This window comes from Ictalurus furcatus, chromosome 4 (assembly GCF_023375685.1).
Source record: "Ictalurus furcatus strain D&B chromosome 4, Billie_1.0, whole genome shotgun sequence".
NCBI classification, from domain to species: domain Eukaryota; kingdom Metazoa; phylum Chordata; class Actinopteri; order Siluriformes; family Ictaluridae; genus Ictalurus; species Ictalurus furcatus.
The window spans coordinates 32,588,612-32,604,285 of record NC_071258.1 but is presented as its reverse complement, the minus strand read 5'-3'; the positions used below and the strand labels follow the sequence as shown (position 1 = coordinate 32,604,285).

The 15,674-nt window shown below is 38.2% G+C and overlaps 2 protein-coding genes across 2 annotated transcripts; both read right to left on the bottom strand.

Annotated features, from left to right (window-relative positions):
- Positions 1–283: 283 nt before the first annotated feature.
- On the bottom strand, positions 284–5,361 carry LOC128606325 (extracellular calcium-sensing receptor-like). The gene is made up of 6 exons (XM_053622361.1): positions 5,171–5,361; positions 4,751–5,039; positions 2,692–3,444; positions 2,381–2,608; positions 1,363–1,486; positions 284–1,197 (listed from the first exon to the last, which is right to left on the bottom strand). Exons 1-6 carry the CDS (start codon positions 5,359–5,361, stop codon positions 284–286), a joined length of 2,499 nt encoding a protein of 832 aa, XP_053478336.1.
- A 5,319-nt stretch (positions 5,362–10,680) lies between these two features.
- Positions 10,681–14,467, bottom strand: LOC128606324 (extracellular calcium-sensing receptor-like). Its single transcript, XM_053622360.1, has 5 exons — positions 14,198–14,467; positions 12,654–13,409; positions 12,335–12,562; positions 11,758–11,881; positions 10,681–11,594 (listed from the first exon to the last, which is right to left on the bottom strand). The coding sequence occupies exons 1-5, from the start codon at positions 14,450–14,452 to the stop codon at positions 10,681–10,683; spliced, it is 2,277 nt and encodes a 758-aa protein (XP_053478335.1). The 5' UTR covers positions 14,453–14,467.
- Positions 14,468–15,674: the final 1,207 nt, after the last annotated feature.

Sequence of the window (15,674 nt, the reverse complement as noted above, 5' to 3'; positions counted from 1 at the left end):
TGTGAAATAGTAAATTTTCATATCATATATGTGATTATAAACATGCATTTTGCTAAACACAAAATATATTTCTACAGACAGAGATAAGACACAATTGCAATTTTTATGATAGGTTTAATTTGTTCTTATCCATATGCATAGGAAAAGTAATTAGAAGTAAGATATCTAAATGTTATTTACTTTATTACAGTTAACATTGTGTGTCCAAGTTTGTCCAACATTTGTCAGCTAAATATCAGCATCAACATGATGTATTTGTTTGCAAATTTGGAAATCATATTTCTTAAATTGATCTAGATGACATTTTACCCATCATATTTTTCTTTGTGTTTAGTTCTGGTTTAAACACAATAATATAACATTTAGGTGTAAATATACAGAACAGTAGAGCAAAACTGGATGCCAAAATAGCAAATATCTCCACAGCTACAGTAAATTTTCCAGGAGAGCTGACATAAGCTGGAATAAAGGTGATCCACACAGCACAGAATATGAGTATGCTGAATGTGATGAATTTAGCTTCATTAAAATTATCTGGCAGCTTTCTAGCTAGAAAAGCCAAAACAAAACACAAGAAAGCAAGAACTCCAATATAACCCAGCACAGCCCAGAAACCTACAGGTGAGCCCAAGTTACATTCTAATATGATCTTTTCTTTGTAGTAGTTCATGTTCTCATAAGGGAAAGGAGGAGAAACTGTTAACCAAAGCACACAAATAAGGACCTGTATGAGAGTGAAAGCAAGAACAGCGAGTCTCTGCTGTGGAGGTCCAAACCATTTCATAACATTACTGCCTGGAAGTGTAGCCCTGAAGGCTATTAACACAACTACTGTTTTCCCCAGTACACAGGATATACAGAGGACAAAGGTGATTCCAAAGGCTGTGTGGCGCAACATACAGGACCACTGAGAGGGTCGTCCAATGAAAGTAATTGAACAGAGGAAACACAGAGTCAGGGAGAACAGCAGCAGGAAGCTCAGCTCAGAGTTGTTGGCCTTAACAATAGGACTGTCCTTTTCTATTAGGAATAAAATAGCTACTAACACAGTTAATGTAGCGCCAAACAAAGAGAAAAGTACCAGTACTATCCCCATAACCTCTGTAAATGAAAGAAACTCTATAACCTTTAACACACATTTATCTCTATCAGCATTAGACCAGTATTCTCCTGGACACTGCTCACAGTTATTTGAATCTGAAAAAAAATCATGGTTATTCTTATTAGGAAGGAAAATAAACTTAATTTTATGAGTTCATTTATTAATGCCATTGTTCAGGAATTGTATCCTAAATAATAAAAGGAGGATACACAATGTACAATTAATAACTTGTCTTTGAAGCTTGGTAATGCTGACATTACCTGTCTGGTTACTGATCTCTCCCTCTGCACATGGTATACAGTCATAACAGCAGACGGGTCTTCCCTTCTGTACAGCTTTCCTGGTTCCTGGAGGACAGCTCTCACTGCACACAGACCTTGGCTTCTAAAGTGAAAATATATTATGGCTACAATCAGTTCTTTTCACATAGAATGTGTCCACTTATTAATAATCTATTTTACTCTAGACATTGTTTCAGAACTTTCAATTTATTAGGTTCTATCTGGCAGTCCTCTAAAGCTGTTGAGCTATAACAAAATGCTCATTAATAAGCAGATTGTCCTCTTTGAATTTTTAACTTTGAAGCACTATTTATTTTATATTTTTTATTTAAACCAATTAATATGTACTCAGTAGGATGTAGATGACATTTGAACAACACATGGTATTGGCAGAAAAAAAGACTTACAGTTCCTGATTTAATTAAAAAAAATTAACTATTTCAGTTCAGATTATATTTCATAAAAAAAAATTAAAAAATAGAATTAGCACATAATGGACGGTATTTGTCAAGCTGGATAGGAATGGATTCATGCACAAATTGTTCATACTAGTGTTTAGATTAAAAAATGGATTGGTTTAGAATCTATAATCTGTGATGACGCACTGCATTTTTATATATGGATTACACTGTCAAGTTCAGATCACTTATTTATTTCAAATACAAATGTAGCACTCAATTCCCTTAAGAGGCAATGGATGTTTACAGAACAGTATGATTTTTTTTATTTTATTATTTTATTTTTTTTTTGAAAGCTGGCTTATATGTTCGCTCCATTTGCCACGGCATCTGGTCAGTTTTAAAAAACACAGTTTGGTTTCCCCCAGTAGTAGAGAAACTGTCGATTAGCAATAAAACTTTTTTCTATTCAGATTTTGTGTCAAACCATTTTCTTTTGACCTCACTTATATTGCACATCAATTTTTAGTTCAGTTTGGCTCATGCAAACATTTACACACTTTACTTAAAAACTGATGTATGGGGCCCAAAGTATGTACCTCTCTTTTCTCTCCAGCCCACACTATATCTTCAGTGTTTAGGACAAATTGTTGTCCATTTGGCAGTGAGGCATCATAATAACCCACTGCCTTAAACTGCACTTCTCCATTGAACCCTCGCTGCCAGTTCACCACATCATACTTTGCAGCTGTTGCACCCGTGCTGTCGAACCAAACCTGTTCTCCTAATTTGGTGGTAAAATTGACCTTTTGCAGAGCCTCAACAACCTTCAAAGGGTAAAGAAAAGTATTCATTTTATGACAATATCAGTCATGAGCATAATCTTATTTGCATCTCTTCTTTGTGTTACCTGCCATGGATGTATTGTTTTATCATTCTCGCAACTCTTTTCTCTGCATCTCAACAGGCTGTGTAGAGAATGTGCCATAGCATAAACTGCATTATAAATGTTTTTTGCATATCTCAAGCCTGATATATCTTCATTGTAGTTTTTAAATGGAATCATATCTTCATATATGCTGCACTTGTTTTCAGATTGAGAAATATTTCCCTCTGTATGCAAGCAAGGGAAATCTGTTTGCCAAAATTCATTTATAACATAGTCAGCAAAACTACCAATGTTAAATGTTCCCAAATCAAAACCAATGGATCCAGACAGTATGTTATAACTTGCTGGTGTTACCAGACTGACAGCAGTAATCCATGCCTCAACACCAATCATCTGATAGCCAGTGAGATTCTTTAGAATAAGCTGATCTACTAGACTGTTCATATCAAAGTGAGCAAGAAATGCAATTATTACTTTGGCTGTGCCTTTCTTAATAACATCTGCCACTTTTATTATATTGGCAGGATCTGATCGGACAACCTTCTCAGAGTACTCAACACATATTCCCTCCTCTTTGGCTGCATTCAGAAAAATGGCCATTCCACTGTTGCCATAGTCATTATCACTGTTCACAGCTCCCACCCAAGACCAGCCAAAGTGCTTGACCAAATATGCCAATGCTCGACTCTGGTAGAAGTCACTCGCTATGGTCCTGAAGAAAGAGGGGTACTCTTTTCTGTTGCTCAGGCATTCACATGTGGCAGCATAACTTATCTGAGGAGAGAAAAAAATTACATCTGCATCTTACATGAAAGTATTTACATGTTTATTTGTTCTTAGCAAGAGAACATTTGACAGAAGCCTGTTTAAATGGAAGAAAATATCTATTAGCATAAAACTGAAAAACACAAAAGAATATCACGATGTGAGAAAACAAAGTTTATGTATTATGTACCTTATAATTCCAAAAGTATACTCATGTAAACAATGGTGGTAGTAAGAATAACATTCATTGATTCATTTGTACAACCCCTGGCAGAAATTATGGAATCACATCACTTAGAGGATGCTCATTTCATTTCATTGGCTGAAATAATAAAAAAAAAAATGGTTCATGACCTTTGTTCAAGGCTCCATCCTGCAAAGCGGATCACTATTCAAGAAAGTTGGAACCAGCTTGATGGACAATATTGTTTTTCATTAGTGAAGTCCAGGTGTCAAAGAATTCAGGCCAAAAAAAACCTCAGTATTTTTTTTGTTGATGATTCCATAATTTTTTCCTCAACATTAAGTGATTCCATAATTTTTTCCTCAACTTGAAAAAAAAAAAATGCCATTAATTAAAATAATTTCATTTAACTTGTTTAAGGTATGTTTCACAAAGCCAGAATGTCCAGCTATTAAACAAAAAGGTTTTTGTGTCATATCTGTGATTTGTTTATTTGCTACGAAGTAAAAAATTAACTTGGGTGAACATCCTTTAAGTGTGGTGATTCCATAATTTTTGCCAGGGGTTGTAATGCTTCATCCTAGTTAGGGTTGTGGTGGAGCCCGAGCCAATCCCAGAAACACTGTGTGAAAGGATTCACTTCACATCGCAGGACACCATGCACACACACATTCACATCTAGGGCCAATGTAGTGTAGCCAGTCTCCCTACCTGCATGTTTTGGTCATAAAATCTCTGCACAGACATTAACACAAGCACAGGATTGAACCCAGGACCCTGGAGCTGTGAGGTGGCAATATTTTTGACAGCCCCACTGAGCTGCCCATAAGAATAAAATATATTGCTTTAAGAGATATATAGACTAAACATGGGCATCGGATGGAATATTATAGATAATATTATAATTTACCTCCTTGCTAGAATTGTGCCTCAAAGTAAAATTGAGCTTCTCTTAGCTGTTGAGGCTAAAGAGACTTATATCAGAGAAATTATGATTTGTAAATATATAAAAATAGATATATAATCGCTTAACTGTAGGCCTTTCTCTATAAATAAAGAGAGAATCATCTTATTTGTGTTTTGTAACTATTAAATAAAAAAATCATAATTATTAAAATCATTTATCCTTACCACTGGGATCTTAAAAGGTCCTGTAGTTTTTGCGAGTGCTACAGTAGGAGTAGAGTCTGACTCCCCTATGATGGCTTGTACTACTGCTTGTCCAGAGCAGGCATCATCTGCTCTTATGTCCATACCATTCATCAAAGCCAGGGCAGCCTTCAAACTTAACAACCTTGAGCCACAGTTGTCATAAATCCTGTAACCAATTGAGATATTTGGGAGCAAGTGGTTGCTTCTGTTGATTTCATCAATTGCAAAAGTCATGGTCTGAGCAAGGCGTAATCCTCTGAGGTTAAGTCTACAAATATACATTATTTCATAAGAAAATCAAATGATATATTTCATCAAAAAAAAAAAAAAAAAAACATCAAAAATATAGCAGAGAAAGACAATACAGCTTTCCTAATAAAAAATTCCACAACAACAAACCTAATGCAGATTAAAGGTTGAGGTTTTTCAGTATATGGCAGTGACTGCACCTGTGTACCATGTATTGAAAAGATAGCTCCAATTATCACATCTCCATCTTTAGACAGCAGAGGATATGCTGGGTTGCCAAGAATATGGCAATTTTCTCCCTTTGCCAGGCTAAAATAAAGGAGTAATACAAGGTATAACATCACAATTTTTTTCCAATGTGTTTCCTGGATCAGTCCTTAACAGATATGCTCTTGGTATATTTATAGACATGCTCTGGATCTTCTAGGTATGATCATTCAGTTTAGACAAATCAGAAAAGTGATGAGCTTTGTGATGTCATTAAAGGAGAGCATGGTAGATGTATCTCAGTTATACATATCTGGTTTAATGAATACAGTCAACAATGACAAGTCAAATTATTTACAACCACTATTGTAGGCATTGTGCAAGCTGTGCCTGCATGTGTTGTCAAACTGTGTGGCCAGTCCATTTGCATTGCTGTATTTCTTGTATGAGTTCCCTTACCAGTAGGGTGATAGATTGTGCTCCTAGTCCTCTAAAAGCCTATGGGGTCGTCAAGCAAATAGTAATTTGATTAGGGAGATGTCACGATCTCACCGGCAGATGGCGCTGGTGCGATCACGTGCACAGAGAGCTGGAGAGCGCGTGCGTGCACGAACCAGGGCGAGCACATGCTCGCGCACTACGTAGAGACTTTGTTTACAAAGAACATGTGCGTTTGTTTCTGATTGGTTTCCACCCTGTTCAGTCATTGGTTGATTTTCGAGGGAGTGTAATGATTGGTACCAGCTGTCAGCACTCAAGGTGATCACAGTTGTTATTTAAACCCCTCGCGTTGCTGCGCACTTGGTGCAGTATTATAGACTGATTGGTGTAATGGTTCCATGTGGTAATGGTTCCATGTGGTAATGGTTCCATGTGGTAATGGTTCCATGTGGTAATGGTTCCATGTTCTGCTCTGGTTTCGAGTTTCTTGCCATAGTCTTAGTTAAATGATTTACATGTCTAGTCTCTTGTTTCAGGCCATAGTCTAAGTTAAATGATTTCTAGGTCTAGTTTCTTGTTTCATGCCATAGTCCTAGGTAAATGAGTGCCATGTCTAGTTTCTTGTTCCATGCCATAGTTAAGCGACAGATGAGTATTTGTTGAAGTGGGTAATTGTGATAAGCGGTAGCGGTTCTAAGTCTTGTTCTAAGTTTCAGGTTTCATGCCGCAGTTCGAGTTCTTGTTTAGACCTTGGTTCCCATTTGCTTGTACACTGACTGTGGTTGTCAATAAAGACTTTGATCCTGCACTTACTTCCAGTCCCAGTCTTTTATCGTAAGAGGAGAAGCCTTTTGAAGTTTGGATTACGTTTACATTATTCATTTCATTTAGCAGATGCTTTTATCCAAAGTGACTTATAAATGAGGAAATACAAGCAAAGTGATATATCAAGCGGAGAACAATACAACTAGTGCTACCATATTAAATGCTAGATAGCAAAAGTAAATAAAGTAGTAAGAGGTCCCAGCCTTATAAATCCTCATCCTTATCAATACCTGGAGAAATTTCTTCAGTTCAGCAACTGAGGAGGAAGGAGGTGAAGCTCTCTGGTAATACCTTAAGCCTTTGCTTTCCTCAGGGCTACAGTTTTCATTAAACATGTGGGCATTGACCATGTCCAAAATGTAATGGTAGCCCCATGGTTTCCAAAGTATCTCAGGAACCAAAAAGTGCAAAATAAAGGGCTGATATGTGGTGTGCTGCATTGATCTCCTGATCTGTAACTGGATTTTTAATCATCAGTGAACTATGGATGCTTTCACCCAATCAGCTTTCAACAGGCATTTTAAACAACTAGCATTTATTTATCACCACAAAACTTGATAATTATGGTCATGTATTGTCTTTCTAGTTCTATGTATCTTGACAAGAACTGGCCACTGGAAGTGCTTGGACCCCACAGATCGTCTGGGTTACACATGAAACCCTGTTCCCTGAGATGGGAATGAGATGTTGCATTTAGCATAATGCTATGGGAAGCGCCCTTGTGTGTGACTGGCATCTGAAGCTTGTGTAACATCATGCCAATTTATAGGCCTGCCTAGATCAGGTGATGTGGCAATTAAGAGCGTCGTTTGATATATATATGCACGGCACCTGTGAATCACGCCATCAGCCTCTATTATCTGAAGCGAAGACACAATTCACAGGCCTACCTCGGTATGACAAAGCTACGCAATGTCTTGTTCCCTTCTCAGGGAACAGGGTTACATGGGTAACCCAGATGTTCCCTTTCAAAGGGAAGTCCACGTTGCATTTAGCATAATGCTATGGAAACATGAAGACCCACTCCATCATACCAAGGGTACGGCCTGTTCAAAAAGACCCAAGCTCGAGGGTCACTGCAAGACACTCGAGCCCGGAGCAGAATGAATATCCAGTGTAATATCAAATGAATATATGTGGCGTAGACCACTCTGTAGCAGCACACACATGCTGTAAGGATAACCCTTTGGACAAAGCCTTTGAGGAGGTGACCCCCCTAGTGGAATGAGCCCTTATGCCCAGAGGCGTAGCGATGCCACGTGCCTCATAAGCGATAGAGATTGCTTCCACTATCCAATTAGAGATGTGCTGCTTTGACACAGCATCATCAGTTCTGTCGCTGCAAAAGCAGACCAGCAACTGCTCCGATTTACACCACTGGCCAGAGTGGTGGACGTAAGTACAGAGAGCCCTTACTGGACACAGCAGGTGCATTCTCTCTTGTTCCAGTGTGAGGAACAGAGGAGGACAGAAAGCCTGCAAAAACCACAGGCTGGGCAGCAGATGTAGGTACTTTAGGAATATAATCCGGCCTAGGATACAGGAAGGCCTTGGCTAATCCGGGGGTACAGCCTTATTCCAAAATGGATTCAATTCATTATTTTCATCAAAATTCCACAAACAATACCCCATAATGACAACATGAAAGAAGTTTGTTTGAAGTCCAAGTGAGATCTTACTACCTGCACTAACGTTGGGCTCTGCTCTGTGCTGACTACTGTGGTGAGAACACCTCTGAACTGTGGGGTCAAGCTCTGAACTGGACCCGGTAACCCTTTTCTGTGGTAGACAGAACCCACAGAGAGACATTTGGCAGTAGTTTCCATGCTGCCAGATGGTCTTTCAATGAAGTTAACTTTTCCACATTCGGTTGGAGGGAAATCATCAGATTTTCATTGCCCTGTGACAGCTCGCTGACCAGAGAAGACTGAAAACTTGGGACAGCCTTGGCAAGGGGAAGCCCTACAGTAGCACTGGGGACTATCTGCCCTGACAACCTCATGTCCCCTAATACGTCCCTCCGTGGCCCATCAAGACCACTCCTTCCTTGCCTGCTTGGTTTTTATGATCATTCTCAGATCAGGGCTATTAGCAGGCTGCGACTGTGGCCGCCCAGTCACACTTGCCTTCTGTGCCTTCCTTGAACTAGAGCTGGCCATTGATGGATGCCGCGGCGAACTCGACACGATGGAAGAGGGACTGGCTGAATGCCACCGTTTGCTCTTCTGCTTCGCGAAACCTGTCGGTGATTGCATTAACCACGCCGCCGAACAGGCCAGAAGGTTTAACAGGGGCATCCAGCAAGGACACGTTAGCAAGGACACCATCTTTGTCCTGACAGCTTACCTGCCGTCAATGGGGAGAGGTGGCTCACAAGCGCCTCCTGCACCTTCGGCATAGCAAAATAGACATGCTGCTCACTCCCCACGACAGCCGAGTAATCAGCTCTCACCAGGTTATAAAACACGGCTAGTGTATGGTTTTCCCCAGAAGTGTGATATTTCATCATGCACTTCTGGGAAAAAAGGGGAGTTTTCTGCGGTGTGAGGGAGATTTATTTTCACTGGGGAGGAAGCATTCATCCAGCCTGCTATGAACCACTTCCTCTTCCCCAGGCCAATCAATATTTAGCTTTTCAACTGCCCTAGTAATCACCTCAAGCAGCTCTTTATATGCTTGAGAGCTGCTCTCGGTTTTTGGTGCAATGGCGCCCCCTACTGGCTCCTCTGAGTCAGAGAGGGTGTTTTGGCTTTCCATAGTGGAAGGAGTCGCGGCACGAGCTCCAAAGTCAGGCGGAGAACCAGACGCGGACGAGAGAGCAAGAGATAAAGCCACGCTCGTCTCTGGCTCCTCTTCCAGATCCAAACGCGATCCCCAGGACCTGAGCCAGTTGGCTGCCTTGGCAGTGGCTGGCCCAGATCCACAAGGCTCTGAAACCTCCCTTAGGTTGAGAAGAGAGCGAGTCACGAGCGGAGCTGCCTAATTGTAAAGCATTCATAATGCTCACAGTCAGACCCCTCGAGGGCTACTGTGGCATGCTCCATCCCTAAACACTTCACACAGAAAGTGTGGCCATTTCCCCCCATGATGAAATGGGAACAATGTGTAACACACTTCCTGAATTCTCTCTAACTCATTCTTTTTTTTTCTCTCTCTCTCTCTTTTTTAAAGGGATAGAAATTCAAGAGATTTTTTTAAAAGACAGAGAGGAAATGAAGCGTCTTTTTGCAAGCGTTACACAAAAGACCAACAAGCAGTCTCGCTGAAGATAATAAGGCTGACGGCATGATTCACAGGTGCTGTATATATATATATATATATATATATATATATATATATATATATATATATATATATATATATATATAATCATGCAACGCGCTTAATTGCCATTAATTGCGACTGATAATGGCAAGCCTATAAATTAGGCATGATGTTACACAAGCTTCAGATGCCGGTCACGCGTGAGGGCGCTAACCATAGCGTTCCTCTAAATGCAACATGGAGTTCCCTTTGAAAGGGAACACAGTTCTAGAAGGAAAATGTCACCCAGAAGAGGATGGGTTCCTTTTGGAGACTGGTACATCTCAAGGTTTCTTCCTCATATCATCTCTAGGAGTTTTCCTCGCAAATGTTGTCTCTGGCTTGATCATTAGGGATAAATTTACGAATTGAAAATTTATTTGTGTAATTTGTATATATTTCTGTAAAAATTGCTTTGTGGCAATGTCCAATGTTCCAAGTGCTATACAAATACAATTGAATTGATTTTAATTAAATACAAGCAGTTTTGTAAGATTGTTCTTTATTCTTCCATGACAGATTTATGAATGTGATTTGATTGATTGTATATTTTGGGGCCTATTAAGGTGGGACATATAAATCAATGAAAATGAATGAAAATTGACATATATTCTTTGTGTGAAATAGTAAATTGTCATATATCAGTGATTACAAATATGCATTTTGCTGAATATAAAACAAATTTCTACAGACAGAGATAAGACCAATTGCAAATTTTTTGATAGGTTTAATTTCTCATTCATATGCAGAGTAAATGTAATTAGAAGTAAGATATCTACAGTATATGTTATTTACTTTATTACATTTGACATTGTGTGTCCAAGTTCAACAATTTTTAGATAAAATAATAATTTATTTGTTTGCAAATTTAGAAAACATGTTCCTTAAAGTGATTTAGATACCATTTTACCCATCATATTTTTCTTTGTATTTAGTTCAGGTTTAAACAGAATAATATAACATTTAGGTGTAAATATACAGAACAGTAGAGCAAAACTGGAGGCCAAAATAGCAAATATCTCCACAGCTACAGTAAACTTTCCAGGAGAGCTGACATAAGCTGGAATAAAGGTGATCCACACTGCACAGAATATGAGTATGCTGAATGTGATGAATTTAGCTTCATTAAAATTATCTGGCAGCTTTCTAGCTAGAAAAGCTAAAACAAAGCACAAGATAGCAAGAACTCCTATATAACCCAACACTGCCCAAAAACCTATAGCTGAGCCCAAGTTACATTCTAATATGATCTTTTCCTTGTAGTAGTTCATGTTCTTATAAGGGAAAGGAGGAGAAACTGTTAACCAAAGCACACAAATAAGGACCTGTATAAAAGTGAAAGCAAGCACAGCGAGTCTCTGCTGTAGAGGCCCAAACCATTTCATGACATTACTGCCTGGAAGTGTAGCCCTGAAGGCCATTAACACAACGAATGTTTTCCCTAGTACACAGGAGATACAGAGGACAAACGTGATCCCAAACGCTGTGTGGCGCAGCATACAGGACCACTCGGAGGGCCGTCCAATGAAAGTAAGTGAACAGAGGAAACACAGAGTCAGGGAGAACAGCAGCAGGAAGCTCAGCTCAGAGTTGTTGGCCTTAACAATAGGAGTGTCCTTTTCTTTTAGAAATAAAATAGCTACTAACACAGTTAATGTAGCTCCAAACAAAGAGAAAAATACTAGTATTATTCCCATAACTTCAGTAAATGAAAGAAACTCTATGACCTTTAACACACATTTATCTCTAACAGCATTAGACCAATATTCTCCTGGGCACTGCTCACAGTTATTTGAATCTGAAAAATAATCATGGTTATTCTTATTAGGAAGAAATATAAATTAACTCACAAGTTTATTTATTCATGCTATTTTTCAGGAATTGTATCCTAAATAATAAAAGGAGGATACAAAATGTACAATTAACAACTTGTCTTTGAAACTTGGTAATGCTGACATTACCTGTCTGGTTACTGATCTCTCCCTCTGCACATGGTATACAGTCATAACAGCAGACAGGCCTTCCCTTCTGTGCAGCTTTCCTGGTTCCTGGAGGACAACTCTCACTGCACACAGACCTTGGCTTCTGAGGTGAAAAATATATTATGGCTACAATCAGTACTTTTCACATAAAGTTCAGCAAATGTAGCTTGTCTAAGATTTATGGATAAATTGTTCATATTAGTGATTACACAAAAAATATAGGTTTTTCTAAAAATTGTGTGAATTCAGAAAGACTTTTGTATCCTACTCCTGTGTGACTAAATTTATTTATAAGAAGACTAACTAATATAAACTTCAATTCATTGGACTGGAATCTTGTCATGTGTGTGAAATCCTCATTTGTAAGCATGGTTTGGCCTCCCCTAGTGGCAGAGAAACACTGTCGATAAGCAATAAACAATTTTCTTTTGACCTCATTATGCACTGGATGCACAACACCAAATGCACCTCTGTAATTTATCTCCATATTTTATGGAAACGCTTTACTTTACTCAAATTTACTCAAAGATTGATGAATGAGGCCCAATGCATGTACCTCTCTTTTCTCTCCAGCCCACACTATATCTGCAGTGTTTAGGACAAATTGTTGTCCATTTGGCAGTGAGGCATCATAATAACCCACAGCCTTAAACTGCACTTCTCCATTGAACCCTCGCTGCCAGTTCACCACATCATACTTTGCAGCAGTTGCCCCAGTGCTGTCAAACCAAACATGGTCTCCTAATTTGGTAGTAAAATTTACCTTTTTTAGAGCCTCAACAACCTTCAAAGGGTAAAGAAAACATAAAATGTATACATTTTATGACAATATTAATTATGAACAGAGCATGTTTTGCTTCTCTTCTTTGTTTTACCTGCCATGGTTGTATTGTTTTGTCTTTCTTACAACTCTGGTTTTCTGTGCATCTCAACAGGCTGTGTAAAGAATGTGCCACAGCATAAACTGCATTATAGATGTTTTTTGCATATCGTAATTCTGCTATATCATCATTGTAGTTTTTAAATGGAATCATATCTTCATATTTGCCGCAGTTGTTTTCAGTTAGAGAAATATTTCCCTCTGTATGCAAGCAAGGGAAATCTGTTTTCCAAAATTCATTTATAACATAGTCAGCATAACTACCAATGTTAAATTTTCCCACATCAAATCCAATGGCTCCAGACAGTATGTTATAACTTGCTGGTGTTACCAGATTGACAGCAGTAATCCATGCTTCAACACCAATCATCTGGTAGCCAGTGAGATTCTTTAGAATAAGTTGATCTATTAGAATGTTCATATCAGAGTGGGCGAGGAATAGAATAATTACTTTGGCTGTGCCTTTTTTAATAATATCTGCCACTTTCATTATATTGGCAGGATCTGATCGGACAAACTTCTCAGAGTACTCAACACATATTCCCTCCTCTTTGGCTGCATTCAGAAAAATGGCCATTCCATTGTTGCCATAGTCATTATCACTGTACAGAGCTCCCACCCAAGACCATCCAAGGTGCTTCATCAAATATGCCAACGCTCTACTCTGGTAGAAGTCACTCGCTATGGTCCTGAAGAAAGAGGGGTACTCTTTTCTGTTGCTCAGGCATTCACATGTGGCAGCATAACTTATCTGAGGAGAGAGAAAAAAAATTGTAGCCTGTTTTGATGCATCTTAAAGCAAAGTATTTACATGTTTATTTGCTGTTAGCAATAGAAAATTTGACAGAAGCCTATTTTAACAGGAAAATATATCTACATCAAACTGAACAACACAAAAGAATATCAGTCTGTGAAAACAAAGTTGATGTATTTTGTACCTTATTAATTCCAAAAGTATAATATTGTAAGCAATACTGGTAGTAAGAATAACATTCATTGATTCATTTGTAAACAATCATCCTGGTCAGGGTTGTGGTGAAGCCAGAGCCAATTGCAGAAAGACTGCTTGTAAGGCATGAGAATTCACCTTACATTGCAGGACACCATGCACACACATTTGCACGTGCTTTCACATCTAGGGGCAATTTAGTGTAGCCAGTCTGCATGTTTTGGTCAGAAAAACTCTGCACAGACATTAACACAAGCACAGGATTGAATCCAGGACCCTGAAGTTGTATGGCAACAATATTATCCACTACCCCACTCAGCTGCTCATAAGAATAACATACATTGCAAGATATATAGATTAAACATGGGCATTTGATGGAATATTAAAGACAATACTACAATTTACTGGAGTACTACAGTTAAGCTTCTTTTAGCTGTTGAGGCTAAAGAGACTCTGTTCAGAAAGATTATGATTAGTAAATATATAGAAATAGATATAAACTGTAGGTATTCCTATATAAATAAAGAGAGAGTCATCTCATTTGTATTAAAAAATATAATTAAATAATTATTAAAAGCATTAATCCTTACCACTGGAATGTTAAAAGGTCCTGTAGTTTTTGTGAGTGCGACAGTAGGAGTAGAGTCTGAATCTCCTATAATGGCTTGTACCACTGCTTGTCCATAGCAGGCATCATTTGCTGTAATGTCGATACCATTCATCAAAGCCATGGCTGCCTTCATAGTTAACAGTCTTGAGCCACAACTGTCATAAATCCTGTAACCAATTGATATATTTGGGAGCAAGTGGTTGCTTCTGTTGATTTCACTGATTGCAAAAGTCATGGACTGAGCAAGGCGTAATCCTCTAAGGTTAAATCTACAAATATACATTATGTTATTAAAAAATGTAAATGATGTATTTAATTCTACAAGAAAACTAAAAGAAATACAGAAGAGAAACACAATACAGCTTTCCTTAAAAACAACTCCAGTGTGAAATTTTCCACTACAACAAACCTAATGCAGATTAAAGGTTGAGGTTTTTCAGTATATGGCAGTGACTGCGTCTGTGTACCATGTATTGAAAAGATAGCTCCTATTATCACATCTCCATCTTTAGATAGCAGAGGATATGCTGGGTTTTCAAGAATATGGCAATTTTCTCCCTTTGCCCGGCAAAGAGAAAGAAGTAGTACAAGTAATAACATCACAAATATTGACTAATGCTTTGCTGGATCAGTCATCAACACATATACTGTAGACTTCATATATTTATAGAAATGCAGTGGGTCTTCTGGGTATGACCATTGAGTTTGGACAAATAAGAAAGGTGGTAAACGTTGTGATGTCATTAAGGGACAGGATGGCACCTGCTTCTTTCAGTTATATCTCATGACATTACTGTCAACAGTGATCACACAAATTATTTGCAACCAGTATTGGAGGCTTGTTTATTCTGGGCCTGCATGAGCTGTCAAGCTGTGTGGCCAATCTATTTGCATCACTTTATTTTTTGTGTGTGTTTGTTACCCACTGCAGAGCAGAGTTGGGTTTGAAATTTATGAAATCTCTAGAAACTACAGAAAATGAACAATAGATTGGAAGACAAGATTAATGCAAGTTATGGTCTTGTCTTTAAATAAATAAATACATTTTAATAAAATAAGACATTTCAAGGCAATTCAATAATCAGTGCATTTTAGGGTGTCTCTTTCATCCATATGTCAATCTCATCTTTGCAATATTCAGTTTCACTCTGCTTTACATACAAACTAACTCGGGGTTATCAACCCCACATATCTTTGCACTAATACTCACCAATACACTTTATAGAAAACCAATAAATAGCTTTTTTGTCCTTTTTCTCATGAACTATCTCAGTTTTCCCATTTTGGCTCAGAAACCAATTACACTGGATGCCAATATGGATAAGCATATTCACAGAGTCATCTCACATAAAACAAACAAACAAACAAACAAACAAAAAAACACAAGCTCTCCCTTAACTGACAAATACACACTTTTTTAATAGGTCTCAACTTATTCTATTCTATTTCAAATTTAA

What these genes read in the sequence shown, in the direction of transcription:
- LOC128606325 (XM_053622361.1), bottom strand. Translation starts at nt 5,361, where the DNA reads ATGTTATACCTTGTATTACTCCTTTATTTTAGCCTGGCAAAGGGAGAA. An exon ending in AAACAATACATCCATGGCAG is followed by an intron (nt 2,609 to 2,691) that starts GTAACACAAAGA and finishes TACCCTTTGAAG; the next exon opens with GTTGTTGAGGCTCTGCAAAA. An exon ending in GGGCTGGAGAGAAAAGAGAG is followed by an intron (nt 1,487 to 2,380) that starts GTACATACTTTG and finishes TTTTCACTTTAG; the next exon opens with AAGCCAAGGTCTGTGTGCAG.
- LOC128606324 (XM_053622360.1), bottom strand. Translation starts at nt 14,452, where the DNA reads ATGACTTTTGCAATCAGTGAAATCAACAGAAGCAACCACTTGCTCCCA. An exon ending in AAACAATACAACCATGGCAG is followed by an intron (nt 12,563 to 12,653) that starts GTAAAACAAAGA and finishes TACCCTTTGAAG; the next exon opens with GTTGTTGAGGCTCTAAAAAA. An exon ending in AGAGATCAGTAACCAGACAG is followed by an intron (nt 11,595 to 11,757) that starts GTAATGTCAGCA and finishes ATTATTTTTCAG; the next exon opens with ATTCAAATAACTGTGAGCAG.